This window comes from Pyricularia pennisetigena (genome assembly GCF_004337985.1).
Source record: "Pyricularia pennisetigena strain Br36 chromosome Unknown Pyricularia_pennisetigena_Br36_Scf_18, whole genome shotgun sequence".
In the NCBI taxonomy this organism is placed as follows: domain Eukaryota; kingdom Fungi; phylum Ascomycota; class Sordariomycetes; order Magnaporthales; family Pyriculariaceae; genus Pyricularia; species Pyricularia pennisetigena.
Genome location: NW_021940930.1, coordinates 71,801 through 89,744, shown reverse-complemented (window position 1 = coordinate 89,744; position 17,944 = coordinate 71,801). Strand labels below are relative to the sequence as shown.

The following is a 17,944-nucleotide window of genomic DNA, read 5'->3' as shown; positions in this document are numbered from 1 at the left end:
AAGATCGCTGCAATTTATAATGCCGCGATCAACCTTGCAGGACAGAACAAACGGCCACTCCTTTGGCCGACCGTCGGCCCAAATTGCAAAGCTTCACAGAAAGCGACGAGGGGGTGGTTGTTCGATACATATTGGACTCAAATTCCCGAGGGTTTCCGCCTCAGATCGCTGATTTGGCCGCAATGGCCGATCATATAGCTGCGCGGAACGTGCAACCAGTCGGAACACGCTGGGCAAATCGCTTCGTCCAGCGGTTGATAAAGTCCATTTGCTTGTCCTCAATCGCACGGGACTCAAACACGGGAGAAAGCTATGCGGGAGGCTTGCATTTATTCACCAATAATATTATCCCCTCACAAAATCGCGATGGCGGCTATCCTTTGGAGTGGCAGTCTCGTAGCAGTGATTCGTCCGGTAGCACAAGCACTTGGTTTTGCTGAGACCACGGCAGAACATTTCTATTCCGCGTCTGGGCGGTGGTACCCACTGCCGCCACATTCGCGTTCCCATATATTCCCCCCTTGCCCCCTCTTTACAAGTCAAAACTGACCGGCAACAAGCTACACCCTGCTTGAATTACTATATTTTTTTCTTGGCAACGATCTCTGGTTAACTAATCGTTTGATTGCAAACACCTAATTTATATCATTTTCTCTGGTCAGGGCTTTGAACTATGACATTTACTTGTGGACGGATACGACTGACGCCGTTACTCCAGCACGTCACAGACCCTCTTTTCGAAGATCGCAAGTGGTTCGTGAGGGATTGGACGCTTCAATGTAGACTAGCCGCATTCTACCAACTCATCCCATGGATAGCGTACCACGGCAATCGGGGGCCTCCTGCATAATCAAGAACCTATTAGGCTGGAGATGAACGGTTTTGGATTAGGATAGCTGGTTCAGAATGACCTGATAACATGCAGGGGCTGCATTGCATGGCCACTAAATCATGGTGGCAGCATCTGTAAAGGTGTAAGCGTTTGGTAAACATTTGCCACCGCCATTAAACATTCCAAATGCAGGAGCTCTGTTAGCGGGGCAGAAAGCAAGTGCGCACTCTTATTTGCCGGCCTTGCAGCGTTGTTTGATAATTTTACGTCTCATTTGTTTCCTATTCTAAATTACATGCACACGGTGGCAGTGACCAACTGCACCTGTGATTGGAGAGTAAGCACAGAGGTATTGAAGTTACAGCGAAAAGAGCCTGATAAAGAAAGCTACCCCTCAGGGTATTGTCTATTAAATGTGGCATAAGTTTGACTTGATATCCTGTATCCACGCATTCGTTGTCGCCTGCTATACCCATGAGACACGCCGACTTAATAACCAACACTCCAATAATGGCCTTACTTGCTAAGATCCCTTTCTCAAGCCTCGAAACACTGGTCCTACCTCTCGATGCTAGCATCACTGAGTTCAGTCAACTCGCCTCTTACAACTGGATCGAGTGTCCCACGCCAACCATAGCCGTTCCGGGTAGCCCCGCCAAATGGTCACCACCTACCGGGCCCACCCGGCTGAACAAGGACACCGGCTACTTCTATGCGGCGCAGAAACTGGCACGCCATCCCGAAAGCCCGCTCGAGCCTCTTTTTCGCTCCATGCTCCTTACCAATCCCTTGGTTGACCTTCGATCATTTGATGTCGTGACTGACCGGAACAATATACGGAAACTGCTGTCGTTTGTCGAACCTGGCATCGGGGGCAACGGAGTTGAGGATTTCGCAATCAACATTGAGGTCGTCGGCACGACGGCTTTATTCTCCCGTGAAGAAAACGAGGTCAGGCGATATGTCGCACCAAACGAATTCCGGGGCCACGGCCACGAATTCGAGAAGGCCTACACTACGAACAGCATACGGGGCAGCACTGGGCATTACAAGATTGCTCAGTATTGGTTTGGTGGATTCAAGTTTCTCGTAAGATATGAAGTGGACGGTTTTGTCTCTCCAGTTGGTGAAAGAGATGCAAGAAGCACCCTTGCTCACAAGTTGTCTTTGTTGCAACTTTCAAAACCATCGCCGGAGGCGCCGGGGGCATCGCCAGCGTCATATAGATGGCCAGGATCGAAGCTGGAGGTGGTGGTTGAGGGAGAAACGATCCCGTCAGAGCAATGCCTAGAGATTAAGACCCGAGTCGCCCACAAGCCCTTGCTCATCCAAGATATTATGCCACAACTTTGGACATCGCAAACAACGAAGCTTGTGCGAGCTTACCACACTGGTGGCTTCTTTCAGCCCTCGGCTGTTGAGGATGTAGCTGAAAAGATGAAGACATGGGAGAAAGATAAGGAACGCACTTTGAACAAGCTCGCGGCGGTGATTTCAAAGATCCTCGAAGTTGCCAGAGACTTTGATGGTTCTGTTCGGGTTGAATATAACGCAGAAAAGAGCCAACTTGCCCTGTACAAAAATTCCTCAGGGAGGATGCTACCGGACGACCTTTACATCAAATGGAGCTCGACGACAGAGACGGAAGATTTGGCCCCTCTCAAGACTCCAGGCATGACATCTGATGGCAACAACGTCATAACGGTTATCGTCGAAGGAAAGCAGCATCTCGTTGACCCAAATACCATTCCTTTTTTCAAAAGGTTAATGGTATCCCAGTCACCGGGGTCAAAGAAGGCACTTTCAATTCATGAGGACATTCCGTTCTTTGAGGCAATTAATTACAGTGTCCAACATGGACTGCGGAACCTTTTCAGACGTATGCCACATCAGCTTGGCGACTACCGTACCGTTTGCGAGATTCTTGATAGCCTTGGCATTGATGTTTGTCAAGGCCTTAATCTCCGAGACAACATCAAGCTACTAAAGGTGGAGTCGGACGACTATGACCCTGAGGAACGACTAGTGAACAGGAGCAGCAAAGCAGTAGCTCGTAACGCTGCGTTCCGCCTCGTATACCTTCTACTCAAAAACGGATCCTCGTCACAATTTTCGTCAGCTCCATCACCGGCGCTGTCAACACAGGACCGAGCCATCGCCTACAATGCGGTCAACTACGTAGTGTCGCATCGCCGCGTTTTCGGGTACAGGGCACGCAAGATGGTCCGAGAAGCCTTCGAAGCTGTCTGCTCCCTGACGTATAAGCAGCGTTTAGCGCTGGACAAATGGCCGCTGACAGAGCCCAACTACAGTGGATGGGAGGATGATGAGGAGACAACCGATGATGAATACGGGTGTGACTCTGATTTTGACTGGGACTCGGACTCATCCTAACTGGGCGTGGAAATTGAACTGATTTGATTCCCAAGTTCAGATTGGACCTTTTTTATAGTGATTGATATGAATTGCAAACTTGTTTAACTTATATTTCCCTAGCCTTAGCTCAGAATACCATGCTAAATTCTTGATCATAGTCAGGGATACCATTGAAGCACTAATGGGTTTGGATCACCACACCATACTGGATGTCAGTAACCAAGAACGTAGTCAATCAGAGCTACGGGAAGCTCATTCTATTTTTGACTGCCCCCAACTTTGCATGAAGACAGTTAATTAACTCCAGCAAGCCACGGACAGAGTTCGGAGGAACTGGGAACCAGCCCGTGCCCTATCCATCTTTGTTTCCGCCGCCATTCGAGTACTTTCACTCTCAAGTTGTGAGGACGTACAACTCTGCTGCCGCAAATGTTTTCGCAATGGCCGTGCAATTGCCTTTACTTGGCTTGCCAAGGTTCGCAGAAAAGCAGCGATGGCAGCATTACAGCAATCACAACTTTGACATACAGATGCCACACTAACAAAGCTTTCTCAAAGCACCAGAACGTGCTTCAATATTTCTTAAATCATGTATAGCTACAAGCGAGAGTTTGGCGACAGAGAGCGCCGATCGACGTGCTTTACGTCGTTTTCCGAGAACAGCTGTGCTCTTGATCTAGCTATTAATTCCATGTGGCCTGGATACAGCGGTGAAACTGGATGGAAAACAGTTTCGACTTCACCTTGTGACTGGTTTGAGACAGCCACTAAGCCTGTTTATGGCCGCTCGTTGGCAGTGCATTTCAATGTGCTGACTGCCGAGCTGCGAGAAGATGGTCGGCCATTGTGGCCATATTAGCGATTTGGGGCGGAAATCCTCGGGAATCCAGGTCCTCTTCGCTTTCTGTCAATTTTTGGCTTTTGGGCCGATAATCGGCCAAAGAAGCGCGACCATTTATTCTGCGTTGAAGCGTCGATCAAGGCACATTATAAATCAATGCCACCTTCCTAATGCTGATTTTTTTGATTAGATCGAAGCTCCTTCATCGCAAGATTGATTTGCGCTTCACAGTTTGGTATTGCCATCGTTATTGGTAGAGAGAACACGTTTTGGAGTTGGAGGGAGGGTGATGCTAGAACGAAAAGTGGCCCACCCACTGTCCTCGCCCACCCACTGTACATCCACGTTAGTCAATTTTGTATTTGATTGGTTTGTTTAGTTAGTTTTTCTAACACAGCCTACCAGCTTCAATAGAAACATCTGTTTCATTATTTTCGAGATGTAAATTATTTATAAAGGCCTCCAGAATCCTCTTTCCCTGCTGGAGGAGTCGCTAGCACCAACAGTTGAATTTCAAGACTGGAAAGGCCAACTCCACGGCCAGTGGCTTGGATAAGCTGATAGGGAGTCAGACGACCGCCGTGGACAACCTTCTTGCGCTGCTTCTTCACTTATTGTAGGATCGGCTTCTTCGCTTTCTCCTTGAAGGCTGCAGGTTTTTTTTGAGTGGGGGTGGGGGCTCAACTCGCTCAAGCAGACTCAGATCGATGATCTGGTTGACGTGCTCGAGCGTGAGAAACCTGGACGGCCCAATTTGCCCGCCCATGTATCGACCCTTGAACATTGAGGAGACCGCACAGTCCTTCTTGAAGCCACGGGGTCCCACGCCCAAGTTCGGGGGGGGGGGCTTCGGCAGGTGCCCGCCATAGCATCTCTCCCTCCTCCCTCTCACATCCACGGCGTCGAGCAGACTTCAATGAAGCGGCGCCACGGGCCTCCGGAACAATGGCCGGCCTCTCAGCGACTCGTCCTGATCGAAAGATGAATCACCGAAACATCCGTCGTCACCCAAGGTGTCTTCCCCATCTGAATGAATATCACCCCACTCCGAAGCATCCGTCATCTGTCTCTTTTTGGGGCTGACACTCCGGCTTTGAGACCTTGTTGATGGGTCAAATACTTGGGAGAACGAAGAGACGTCTTTACTCGTACAAACCCGCGTTTCAACCGAATTTGTAATTTTGTTCCATAAAAGAATATTGAACATACCGGGCCATGATACAAATGGGATGCGCTCGTCAGTAAAGAGGGACCAAGCAAACCTGGCAAAAATGAACTCTTTGCTTAACCCCTGGATGTGTTGCAAACAGCGGTTGTGGTACAGTGGGACAAGTTGCGCTGAGTTGCTTGGCTCCAGAACATGGACAAGCAGTTGGGGAGGCCGGGATGTGTCGAGATCGATCTGTTTCGGGATCAAGGCAATGCGCCGCGTGTCAAAGAGATGGTGCAGATCGCTGCGCAATAAGAGCATGTTCTGGTCGTCCGACATTATGCGATGCTGGCTGGTAGTGTACCGACAATACCTAAGTAATGACGTCAACCAAGTTCTACCAATGTTGGTCTTGTTCAAATGCCCATAGGTGTGACCTACTTTGACATCTGATTCGACACAAACCATTCTTTCTCCTTTGCCGGTATCAGATGCGCCAGTTCAACCGCATCTATATAGCCCGAAATGCGACAGCCTCCATCACGCACCGTGACTGCCGGAGGCCCGCTCAAAGGCGGCGGAGGTAAATATTCGGGTATATCGAGTCGTGCCCATTGTGGTGGCAGGTTGTCATGCGGGAACCGCCAGTTGTGGAAAGAGTGTATGATAGGGTATTTTTCTTTGACGATGCGATGCATTAGCGAATGGCGTAGCTAATTAACCAGGAGATGGGCCAGAATATGCTTACCCGAGACAGCAGCGTCCTCCAGACAAAAGAAATATTCCCTGCCGCGCAGTAGGCCGTCCGACGGGCGCTGGGTTCTATTGAACACCAGACCCTGTTGCCTAACAGCTAAGTATCCCTTATCCCAGTTTGTTGCCGCGAGGATACAACAGCAGACAAGAGCCAAGTCGTAGTCGAGAACCCCGTTTGCAGCAAAGAGAGCCAGTAGTGGAGGCGCGTTTTCGGGATACGCTGGGTGTCGGAAGTGCACTGGAAAGGGACGCTCATTTGCGGCTCGGGGAGGTTCTAGAGGCGCAAGTACTGGAAAGGCCGTAGATGCCATGGTGATAGCTCGGTGTTGGAGGTATGGCGGAGGTTGCTCCAGAGGGACAGGAGGTCGGATCGCGACCGTCGGGTCGCGCTGAAGACAAGTCTTGCACGGAAAACGCGTCGCGAATCGCAGATTTGAGTGAGAGCGCGTCGGTAGGTAGATGTTAGCACGTAAAGTAAATCTATGAGGCTGTAATGCGCAAAGCACTCGTCCAATTGACGTCGTGAAGTCGTTAATTGAAGGATGGTTATCGTTGCTAATTTGTTTTGTGTTAAAGTTAGTACGTCAGCGTCACGCATCGGTTGCTCAGGAGTAAAGGCTCTTAAAAGCGCCTGAGCGGGGATGAAGTGGGGGCTGAACGAAGAAGGTACCCCACTTCACGTCGTTGGTGGGGCATCCAGTGTTGACTCGGAGGAGCAGAAGGAACACTACGGGACGGCCCAGGAGCTAACATTGGCGCAAGGATACGACCTGGACATACTTGTGGCCAACCAGGAGATGTACCAGTTTTACATCGAGCATGGCATACTGCCCGGTGTTGCTTGGCGCTATGTTTGTCATGTTCGATCATTTTTGGGACAGCGTGAAATTTGGGAGAGTAGCTGAGAATGCACCAGCAGACCGAGACCTCAACTGCGCAAGTTTACTTGTTTAATTTGCAGCAGCCATCACACAGGAATCGCTTCCGATTGGTCTCATGCTTCGCCTCCCGTGAGGATATATACTGGTGGATTCAAACGAATCAGGGTCGGTGGATGGTGATCCACTATTTCGACCTTCGTCCATGTTCAATCCCGGAGGGAAGGGCTCCTTCTTGCACTCCTGCATGACCTTTCTGATTGTTGCAACCGTTGGTTTTAACAATGCATCCAGGCTCATGTCAGAAGGCTTTAAGCCGCATCAGGACAACGAATTTGCTTGTCGCCGGTTAGGTAGATTCCTGCCTTGCTTGCATGGGCCTCTTCATGTCTATCAAGGTTTCTGCCTGGCTTGCGACTGCGATGTCTCCTACAATACCGAAAAAAGGTTGCACTGTACGAAAAAAAAAAAAAAAAAAAAAAAAAAACATCCAGCTTCATCATATTGTCCTAGTCGGACGAGGTCATGGGTTCATGACTCATAGGATAGGAGCGGAGCCATTGGATGCACATTCCTTGCAGCAAAAGGTTTCCACCCTGGCTTTAATTTGACCGTTCGCGACAGGGGCTCTTTTTTACAACAACACCAACAACCCAGTGACAGGTCTGGTTTTCGCAGATACCTACGCCAGAGACAGAGTGGCAAAATGATGCGAAAGCTTTTTTTTTTTGGTTTTTTATACAACGGAATCCTCCGAGGATATTGGAAGGCTGTTTCGTCGTGTGGTCGAACTCCAGGTGCTTACACCGGATCTACCGTGGAGAATTGGCGATCGCTGGAAGACCGCAGTATATTCATAGTGCTGGGTTCGACCCAGATGTTGCTCTAGTCCTGTCGCATTGCAGAGCCCTAGCCGATCTGGAATGAAGGGTGGGGTAAATTACACACCGAGGTTCCTCCATCGCATTTGCACTGCATTTTTTTGTTCACGCCAGTGGCATCGCGTCAAAAATCGGCTTGACCCCATTTAACCAACCTTGACGATGCACTCGCAACCACGCGTCGCATCAACAAACCGACGACACTATTCGAACCGCCGTCCCCGGTTTCTACGCACTTAGCGCATTTCGATCAATTTCGACCTCGTTTCTAGTCGAACCGATTGATCCCCCCTATCCCCCGCCCTCAATCGGTTCGACTCGGCCCAGTTGTGGTATACCAGCAAGGAGTCGGGAGTAAGGAGTATGGGGCATACCAACGAAATAAGCTGAGGAGGTAAGTATAGATTACTATGCCGTGAGTTGGCTCAATGTCAACTTTGGCATATCTGTGGACACTTTTAGTGATTTACATCCCAGGCCATCTGCCTGACCTTCTCCTGCTCCCTTTTCATCCACCCCCTTAGCTCATTTAAAGATAAAAAGTCATTCCTCTGTTTCGATATGCAGAACTCTTGATCTGAAAACCCCTTAGTCCCACAGGTTTGTAGATGTTGTCCCCAGGTTCCGCAAGACCCAAAGTCAATCAGCACAGGCTGGTTCTTTTCGTCGATCATAACGTTATACGGGCTGATATCGTTGTGCGCGAGCTTCAGGCTGTGAAGGAAAGTGACTGCCGACTGGAGCCCGCTTATGATGGCATCCCGGTCCAGGTATGCAAAGGCGGCGGGGTCCGATTCCAGGCACTGTTTGAGCGTCCGATCATGCTTCTTCAGCACTATGCCCGTGATGCGGCCGCGGTGGACTCGTAAGCCGTGAAATTTGATAATGTTTTGGTGACCACCGTTATACGAGACCTTTGCCTTCGCGTAGACTGCAGATCGGGTGGGCCACGAACGGCCTATATGTATCATCTGCCTATAAAATAGCGCCCGACTGTGCGCCGGATTTCTCATCCATCCATAAAACTGCCCTGCATACCATCTAGTCTAAAACTTACATAAGAACAAATGTCTTAATGCAATGTTGCTTTGGCTAAATAGTCTCCGCACCGAATAGTAATAGGATGCTTCTCTCCCAATTTAGCCTTCATACTTGGCAGGATATCTTGCCATACATCACATGCTGCTTCCCACTCCCCAAGTTCAAAGCTGATCAAAGCCAAGTTGAAAGTACATATAAGCGAGACGGGGTGATTCTTGCCAAGCTGGATGGAGCTCTTTTCGGCTGCTTCTCGTGCCAATGTGTGGGCTTGCTGGAGCTTGCCCTGACCTTTGTATACCAAGGCGAGATTGGACTTGGCCACAATGGTGTCACGGTGGTTTGGCCCAAACGCTTTTTCGAACCCCGATAAAACTTTGTTTCCTAGCTGTTCTGCAATATCGAAACTTTGCATATCGGTTAAAACTGTGCAGAGATTGTTAATCCACATCCGCCTCGAATAGCTATTCACCGGCAGTTCCTTTCGCCCAAAAACCTCCAGCGCAAGCTTCTTTGCAGATTCGGGGTTTCCCATGTGCGCATGTGAAAAGGCAAGATTGGCTTTCGCTTCAACCGTTTGAGGGTGATCCGGGCCCAGCTTTTTCTCTGTTTTCTCTGCCACACTAATGTTAAGGTTGTGTGCTTTGGCGTACTGTTCAAGCTGGCAGTATGCCCAAGCCAAGCTGCTGCAAGCAATAAGAGTTTCTTGGTCCTTCTTGCCAAGAATTTCCATCATGTCTTCCACCACCGACTCTCCATATCGAACTGCTTCCAAATGGCGTCCTTGCCGATCATATATTTCGAGGAGATTGGCTCGAGCAACAAGGGTGTCACGATGCTTCACACCTAAGACCTTAACTCTGGATCCCACCAATTCTAACTGATTTTGTTCTGCCTTTTCGAATTCACTTCGGTTGAGATATGTCGACGTCAAGTCGGCAAGACAGGCTAGCGTATCAGGATGCTCTTCTCCTAAGGCCTGCTTCCGTATGTTAAGCAATTCGAGTTGTAGCGTCTCTGCCTCTTCGTATCGGTCGAGGTATGTAAAGGCTTTGGCCAAATTCGATTTGGTCGACAGTGTGTATTGGTGATATTTGCCAAGTTCTTGTTCCATTATCAACGCGACTGGATGCAAAACTTGTTCTGCCTTAACCCATTCGCTTTGACAGATAAGGATGGCACCCAAATCGGCCGTGGAAGCAAGCGTATCAAGATGCCTCGGCCCGAGTACCTGTAGTCTCTTAACCCTGACTACAGTAACCAGGGCTTTCGCCTCATCGTATTGACATTGCTCAGCTAATGTCCCTGCGAGATCGGATTTCGCTGCTAGCAAAGCTGCTAGCAACTTTGTATCTCCTTCCTGATACAGCGCCTCCCTAATTTCCAATATTTGCCTGGCCAGAGTTTCAGCCTCATCTTTTCGGCCTTGATGCCTGCATGTTGACAGCAAGCCGGCCATAAACTCAAGCGTCAGACCACTCTGGGGATATCCAAGCGCTTGCCGATATAGTCGTTCGGCTGGTTCGAACTTGGCTTGTTTCCGATAAATTGCGGCAAGATTGAGCAAGGAGCGAAGTGTGTGACGGTGGTGAGGCCCTAGAACCTGTTGTCTCTGAGTGAAAGCTTCAAGTCCTAGAAATTCCGCCTCGTTCCAGCTATCCGCCGTAGACTCCGCTAGCAACGCAGAGAGATTAGCCAGGCATGTCAGCGTGCTTGGATCTTCCCTCCCGACCACTTTCTGCATCGCTTCCAGCCCTAACCTCCCAATCATAACTGCTTGCTTCAAGTTTCCATTTTTGAACTCATTGTGTTGCTGCTGATAGATGACAGAGGTCGCACGCTCGGCGCCGTGTACTTCGATCATGCCGATTATGGAGCAAAGTGCTTTGGAATGGTCGTTCGCATCTTCAGCGTCGGTCTGGGGCAAATCTTGGTCCGTGATGTCCATATCTTGGGGCGGATCAGCCATTTTTCGTTTGACGTAGTTTGGTGGGGTTGCGTAGTGAATATGCGTAGCAAGGGGATGCACTATGGGGAACGACCGGGCTACAATGCGATCGGCTTACCCGTCATTATTTTATAGAACGTGCTGCCCCGCAAGCATGTTTCGGCGGGGTAAACTCATTCTCGACGCCGAAAGGTGGGTCATGGTTGGAAGACCTTGACTTGCAATCTGAGCTCCCGAGCCATTTTCAGGGCCAGACTACTGGCGGGGTTGTGCTGATTGCAGCCTACTCAACGGTTCATGCGACCCCTAAGGCGCGTATATGTAAAGGTGTTTCTATCCCCCACCCCTCTGGCGCCGTCACTGTTTCGCTTTCCTATCTCCGCATTGTGACGGGAAGTTTGTTGCCATATCGAAATAGCAGTAATAACATGTTCGGTGCTGGATTAAAGGCCAGCGATGAATTGCGCAGGTCTCTGCGAGGTGAATCTGCGTGGTGCAAAAGTGCACAGAAACAATATGGGTACTTGTGAATTATTTGAGCTAAAGTGGGACCCCACAGCTCGTTGCCATGAGCAATTAAACCCGAAGATTGTCCCATGGATGCCCTTGCGTGAGGCGCGTGACGGTTATCGCAGCCCGCCCAGGGGCTTCTGAAGCTCCAGATCGAGATACTGACAGTGGAAAGAGGGGGGAAATCTACCTCTCCCCTAATGTGGACAAACGAGCCAATAAAGGGGCAGAACATAGTCCGTCCCCGAGGGTTCGGTGAAGTCAAGGCATTGGCATCAGTTCCGATGGAAGCGGTGTCCCCTCACTTCTCCTCAAGGGGCAAGGGGGATTCTCACCAATTTCAGTGTAATCTTACCGGATCTTGTCCCATTGGTTCAAGCTGGCAAGGCCATCCCCGGGTCTCTCCTCACACTTCAGCTACTAGCCAGGGCTCCTTTTATAACATATGAAGCCATTCCTAGGCTTCAACGCAGGTATGGGAAATATTGAAGGCAGTCGTTCACTACTCCTTTTATTTTGCCGTTAATTACTGTGGCCTTGCGTGTGCCTAGCCTGGAAGGCACTTTGGCCGTGACAGAGCCATGTGGTCACAAGACTTTAGATAAGCCAAAATGGCTTACGTTCGAAGGACAGTTTTTGCTGGCAAGATTGTGTGTCTGGTTGACACCTGCAAGAGACATGGCAGGAGGCGCAGGGACTAAAGGGGAAAGACTTGGTCCAGGGCCTCATCCGCCGCTGAGCATGCAACCCAGCGTTTTCTTAGTCAGCTGAGGAGTACATGCAGCACGTGACCTAAGTCGGGTATCCTTGCTCACCCTCACACACAAAAATCCACTTTTCTTGATTCATGCTTCCTCTTTCCTCCTCTGCGTCAACTCTATTTTCTGTTAAAATCCACTACAACCCCCATCTCTTACAAATGCCGCTTTGGTTATGTCAGTGGCAAGCCTGCCAGCGCCCTGCGGTGCAAAGAGACGGCGACTGTTTGCTGTGTGACAAACACCTTTGTCGCACTCACCTTCAAGAACAATGGCACAATTGTCCGGATCCTAAGGTCAGTCAAATCCCCGCTAGATCAGCCATGGGCTCGCAATTCACGTTCGTCATTTCAGCGGGACTGGGGTTCCTATTCGGCCCAGTATTCAGCAACGGAAGCCCGGCACATAGATGAACTCCGTAGTCGTATAGACGATGTCAAATTGTGTTCCCGCGCGTCAACGCTCAGGGGAGGTATCCCTTGTAGCGTCGACCTGTCACGCAAGAGCCTGATGGCCATGATGGGGGGCCAAAACTGCCACGCCGAGATCGTATTCCAAGATGGCATGAAATGGCTCGCGCGCTTCCGTCTCTCAAGAACATCATCACCCCCGCAGGAGGTCAGGGACTACATCTTGCGCAGCGAGGCCGCTACCATGGCTTACCTCTACCAGCACACCACCATCCCCACACCTGCCATCTTCGACTGGGGCTGCGAGTCCGACCCGGGGAATCCTCTTGGAACTAGCTACATTTTGATGGAAAAGTTGGAAGGAAAGCCACTCGACTGGCAATCGACGGTGACTCATGCCCAAAAAGAACATGTCATGCAACAGCTGGTGGACATCTTCATCGAAATTGAAAAACATCCTTTCAACAGTATGGGATCTCTCATATTTTTGAACGAAGATATTCCACAATTCCAAGTGCAAGGTCTTGCACAGCCATCGACGTTCGAAAGTGGCGGTGAAGGCCCAATTGGTCCTTTTTCGTCGTCAGCAAAGGGGTCGCGTTCTATCATTGAATCGTACCTCGCAATGATAGCAAGCGGCGAAATCAACGCCCGCAGCTCGTTGGATGCCTACCTTGTGCACCGTTTCCGCCTAGATATTATTGGAAACGTCTGGGGAAACGATGCATCAGAGAGCCAGTTTTTCCTCAAACATCCGGACGACAAAGGAGACCACATCATGGTCGACGACTCATTCAACATCATTGGTGTTATAGATTGGGAATGGACCCAGACAGTCTCCAAAGCCGAGGCATTCTGCTCTCCGTCCATGATGTGGCCGGTAAATAAGTTTTACGAAGGGTCCAACGAACTGGCGGCCGATGAGATGCGGCTCGCTGGCATTTTCCGAGAGCGGGGCCGTGAAGATCTTGCTACTTGTATCATCGAAAGCAGAAAAGTCCAGAGATTCCTCTTCGCTCTTGGGCCCGACGACGCTTTTTCGGACCAGAAGACTGGTACGGACCTCTTCATGGGACTTCAACGGGTTTTCGATTTACACTATGAGGGGTGGGAACAGTGGAAATGCGAAGCCCTCGAGAAATGGAAGAATGAAGATTTGCTGCGGGGTATCCTACTGGGAAATGGCGACTGAATTTTGTTAGCGTGAACGCTTTGCTAAGGCTGTTAAGTTTTGACTCTTATTGGTACCAATCTATGCCATGACTGATGAAGAAAAGTTGCTAGTCGGTGTGTTAGGGTCTTCTCACAAACGTCACGGCCAGTTTGCAACCGAGACAATTGTCCTACCTGCGAGCTGACATGTGAATATTCCAATTTGAGAGCTGAGTGCATTCTTATCGATGGGTGGTATGCAGAGGTCAGGATCCATTGGGGACGCTGATTTGACGGGATATTTTGATTGGGTGTCACTAAGTATTATAAATCTGTTGCTTGATAGCGACCTGATCCGACACATCAAATCGCTCCCGCCGCCGTCGATACCCGGGCCGTCGCCCCGGCCATCACCACTCAAGGAAGCAGCTGATACCCCGCACGTTTGAATTGATTTTGGTGTTCAATATTACCACGTGGAGCTTACCTATTCGTTGATTTGCATTCTTGCTAAATTCTAGGCATGCACATATCCTATAGTGTTGGACGGGATGGTGGAGGGCAGCTTCGACTAACACGAGCTGCTGAGCGACATTGTGCCTCCGTTAAAGAACATAGAAAAGGCTTGCCCTCCCCTTCCGTCACTATAGGTCGCTGCTTCTATCTATAGAAACCATTTCAAGAAACACGATTGCCTCCCAATAAGTCTATCGCAAGAAAAAAACCCTATAACACGTCTCTCAACAAACCAAAAAAGAACTATCCTGGCAGCTCAGTTGCAAAACATGGCTCAAAGATGTGCTCAGGCGGACTGTACGAGCTGGGCTTTGAGTGGCGGCCTCTATTGCTCGGCCCGTGCGTATCTCGACTCTTCCCCAAGGAGGTCTGTCACTAACAACGGCATCACAGACAAGCCTGCTGGCTCTCAGTAAAAGCCCACTATGGTTTTCTGTATCAAGAGGTTTTGGGGTCTTTCTCAGTCTCACTCTTACTCTCACTCTCTGCTGTTATGTCACAACCAGCCCGATTCGAACCGATTGACGCGAGCGACCTGAATGGTCGGGTGGGTCCCGTGGTTGGGATATTTGGTGGCTCTGCTCTGGATTCTATAATGTTTGTCCAAGTTCAATATACAAAGATCGCAAACAACCAAGAAAAATCTAGTCATTTCATCGCATTCGATAAGAGTAAGAGTAAGAGTAAGCCACTTGCTCAGGTAATTGCGTAGACACGGTCAGCGCATGGACGGGTGATCAAATTATCGCTTATGGCTTATCGGCTTATCTTTCAATCGTTTGCTTATCGGCTTATCGCGGTTGCCGAGCTACTGCGATTCAAAACTCAACTGGATTGTATTTTGTTGTCATTTCATTCGGAGAAGCCTGTACTCCAGCTGCATCTTCAGGCCTCCGGGGCTGTTAGTTGTAGTGAAAAAGCCCCTGTCGCAAAGCCTTTCTCACCTGTGCAAGTCCCAAACATCATGCGTGCAAATGGTCAAAAAGCTAGGATGGGCCTTCGTTTTGCAACTCATCCAACCATGCTTTTGTCCACATTGGTTCTGATCTCCCTTTTACAATCTTCAAAGGCTCATTCAATTATGACCTCCACAAAAATCCAAACGACATTGAGTCTGAACAATATAGATGAAGTTGTCGATTCAGATCCTGACCTTCCGACAGTAAAAGATATGTGGAAGCGTGTACAAGAAGGAAAAGGTAATCGTTCCCGTTTCATACTATCACTATCCCGTGGTCATCGCTAAAGGGTTTCAAGCTACCCAAAAGGTCATCGGCCATGAGAAATTCGTCCGTAAAGCACACTCATCATCACCACGGAAGTGCCGGTTTTCGTTACGTTTGAGAATTCTTAACCCTAGAAGGTGTCTTCGTATACAAAATCAAGAAACAAAGTACGGTACACAGTTGGGCGCGGGCCAACAAAATGCTAAACGCCTGCTTTCAAAAGTCTTCGCCAGTGCCAAAAGGGTCTTAATTGATTGAGACATTGCCGATTGTATTGCGGGAAAAGGATTCGTGGTTGTGGATTTTGGCTGACCAATCATGGGTGGTGACCCCTTATGGGGGGTTAAAGTTTGACTTCCCATGGTCAAGTTCAATGTATTGACCTAGGAAGATGTTGAAAGGTTTAGGCTTCGTGAAGAAAGGGAAGTCCCAGCTACCTGACATCAGCATTCAGCCGCAATCTTGAGAATTACCAACAGTTTTCTCTCCAGACGGTATATCATCCAAATTTCTAGTTAAAAGGCCTTGTGCGCCTATACACCTCCCTCGAAATCACAGCCGATTATATCTGCAGCGGTGGCATGCCATGATAAGGCATCTCTCGCACTCGTAGATATAGTTCGGGAGGTAATCGTGGCATTCCTCGCACCGATGCCTACCCGGTCGGCACTCCCATCTGGTGTGTTGGCATTGGTGGTTCACCCTGAGATGAGCAGCGGCTTCTCGCATCCGTTCCTCACGCGCCAGAGGGTCCAAAAGTCGGGCCTGTGGGTCTCTGGCGACGACGTCTGCGGCTCGACTATACAGGCGACGCTCTTCCCATTGTTGACAAGCGCAAGTCTTCCATCGCTCGCCACAGAGATAGCAAAATTGTGCTCCGCAAGGGCATGCTGTGCAAAAGGTAATGCCCCGGTTAGCCAACAGTCGTGCGAAGAAGGAGCACATTAAGGAAGTGGGCTCACTCATGTGATAGCAGCCAGTTCCAAGTTCGACGACCCGGAAGCAGTTGTAGCACCGCTGCCAGCCCTCCTGGGCCGCCAATTCCAGCACCTGCTGGACGCCAGAATCTTGGGGGCAATCCCCGGCGTGCGTTGCCCCCTTGCATGTCGTGCAGGTCCTCTTGTTGCACCTGACACAGACAGCCGTGTTTTTGACCTCGTTGACAAACCTTGGTGACACGAACGTGGAGCAATTCGGGCCGTGGCAGTACACCTTGCTGGACGTCTCCATCTCCTTGGCCTTGAAGCGGCCTACCAGGTCCGGGGTCAGAAAGATGCGATTCTGGTCCAGGGGGATGCGCTGCTGGCAGCAGCGTGGGGAGTACAGCGACTCGTCAACAGTTGAGGCTTGGAAGAGCGAATTCAGGCACCCTCGGCAGTATTCGTGAGAGCAGGGACAACGCGCCACCGGTGCAATTCCTCCTTGGCCGCCGCTTGACAACGCGGTTAGCGCCCCACGAGGAAGATTCCGCCTCAGGGAGCTCGGCTGTGTTCTTCTGGCTCTTCCCGGTCGCTGACGTAGAGGAGCTTCAACTTGTCGACGAGCTCGTCGTCGAGCTGAGCATCCCGCTGTGCCTGCTCTGAGTCAAGGTACCTGATTGTGTCAGCATCTTTGGTCACGGCCTCAGCAGTACTCTCGCACATGGTTCGATCGGACGTAAGAATGGCCTGCGCTGCGAGTTTCTCCCGGAAGAACTCCGTGACGATATCAATATCAGGGAGCCCATCGTCTTCCCGGCCCTTGCCCTTTATTCCGGACTTTAGAGCATCCAAGTCTTCCAGCATCAGCCGGACGGCCAGCGAAAGGGAAGCAGAGTCCATCACTGCGTCTTGTTTTAAATGCAAAAAAGTAAATGAAGAAAAACAAATGCGACAGCCTCGGATGACTCCTTTGTCGCATTGGAGGGACAAACGAGCAAACCAGAGCATGAAAACCCGGATACATCGTATACAGCATTGGAGCAGGTCTAGATTTCGGAGCGTGGGAATTTCCTGGGCCGCAAGGTTGAGAACCTTGAGAAAAGACGTAGCCCATATGGGCGTAGTCTTTGATGTTGATTGAAACGCGTTGCAGTTGCAGCATCTTGGGAATCACGTGACCCTCTCGAAAGTCACTCCTGATTATACCCAGGTTCCGATGGGATTTTCCCACCACAGAAACGTATATATAAAAAATAAACTACGGTTTTTTGCAGAAGAGCATCATGAGAGCAATTCTACTCCACATTTTCTTTGCGTCTGGCTTCTCGTCTGCCCAGCGATATGCAAGGAAATATCGTGGTGGGAAAGAGACCTTGGCAAATAACTGTTCCGTGCAGGTGGCGAGCAACAAATATAAAAAACCAGCTGAATCTTTTTAAAATACATATTAGCCCGGACAACTAGAGATCTTTTCTGAGCTTACAAAGGTGTTGGTTGACGCCTATGATATGTCATGAAAAAAACACACTGTAATTTGCTAGGCCTGTTAGTATTGCGGAACGGGAAACCCGGAAGAAAGAAATTCCCCCCTGGTAAAGCGCCGCTAGGGCCACACAAAATATCAGGCGCATCCACAAACAACCTCTTGCGATCTCTACGAGGCGAACGTGTCGAATACGATTGGGAATATTCGAAATTTTTACTGGGCCCTGGACCGCTGTGAATCAATGATCAGCAGCTCCGTTCCACGAC

The 17,944-nt window shown here is 49.9% G+C and overlaps 6 protein-coding genes across 6 annotated transcripts; 2 read left to right on the top strand and 4 right to left on the bottom strand.

Annotated features, from left to right (window-relative positions):
* Window positions 1-4,962: 4,962 nt before the first annotated feature.
* PpBr36_11285 (uncharacterized protein) lies at window positions 4,963-5,538 on the bottom strand (the record flags this gene model as incomplete). The annotated part of the gene is made up of 2 exons (XM_029898387.1): window positions 4,963-5,311; window positions 5,372-5,538. The coding sequence occupies 2 exons, from the start codon at window positions 5,536-5,538 to the stop codon at window positions 4,963-4,965; spliced, it is 516 nt and encodes a 171-aa protein (XP_029743281.1).
* Window positions 5,539-5,636: 98 nt separating this feature from the next.
* On the bottom strand, window positions 5,637-6,266 carry PpBr36_11284 (uncharacterized protein; the record flags this gene model as incomplete). The annotated part of the gene is made up of 2 exons (XM_029898386.1): window positions 5,637-5,878; window positions 5,948-6,266. The coding sequence occupies 2 exons, from the start codon at window positions 6,264-6,266 to the stop codon at window positions 5,637-5,639; spliced, it is 561 nt and encodes a 186-aa protein (XP_029743280.1).
* Window positions 6,267-6,596: 330 nt separating this feature from the next.
* PpBr36_11283 (uncharacterized protein) lies at window positions 6,597-6,969 on the top strand (the record flags this gene model as incomplete). The annotated part of the gene is made up of 2 exons (XM_029898385.1): window positions 6,597-6,806; window positions 6,931-6,969. The coding sequence occupies 2 exons, from the start codon at window positions 6,597-6,599 to the stop codon at window positions 6,967-6,969; spliced, it is 249 nt and encodes an 82-aa protein (XP_029743283.1).
* A 1,203-nt stretch (window positions 6,970-8,172) lies between these two features.
* On the bottom strand, window positions 8,173-10,721 carry PpBr36_11282 (uncharacterized protein; the record flags this gene model as incomplete). Its single annotated transcript, XM_029898384.1, has 2 exons — window positions 8,173-8,645; window positions 8,948-10,721. 2 exons carry the CDS (start codon window positions 10,719-10,721, stop codon window positions 8,173-8,175), a joined length of 2,247 nt encoding a protein of 748 aa, XP_029743282.1.
* A 1,757-nt stretch (window positions 10,722-12,478) lies between these two features.
* Window positions 12,479-13,570, top strand: PpBr36_11281 (uncharacterized protein; the record flags this gene model as incomplete). Its single annotated transcript, XM_029898383.1, has 1 exon — window positions 12,479-13,570. One exon carries the CDS (start codon window positions 12,479-12,481, stop codon window positions 13,568-13,570), a length of 1,092 nt encoding a protein of 363 aa, XP_029743285.1.
* A 2,400-nt stretch (window positions 13,571-15,970) lies between these two features.
* PpBr36_11280 (uncharacterized protein) lies at window positions 15,971-17,092 on the bottom strand (the record flags this gene model as incomplete). The annotated part of the gene is made up of 3 exons (XM_029898382.1): window positions 15,971-16,162; window positions 16,269-16,757; window positions 16,790-17,092. 3 exons carry the CDS (start codon window positions 17,090-17,092, stop codon window positions 15,971-15,973), a joined length of 984 nt encoding a protein of 327 aa, XP_029743284.1.
* Between the last annotated feature and the right edge of the window lie 852 nt (window positions 17,093-17,944).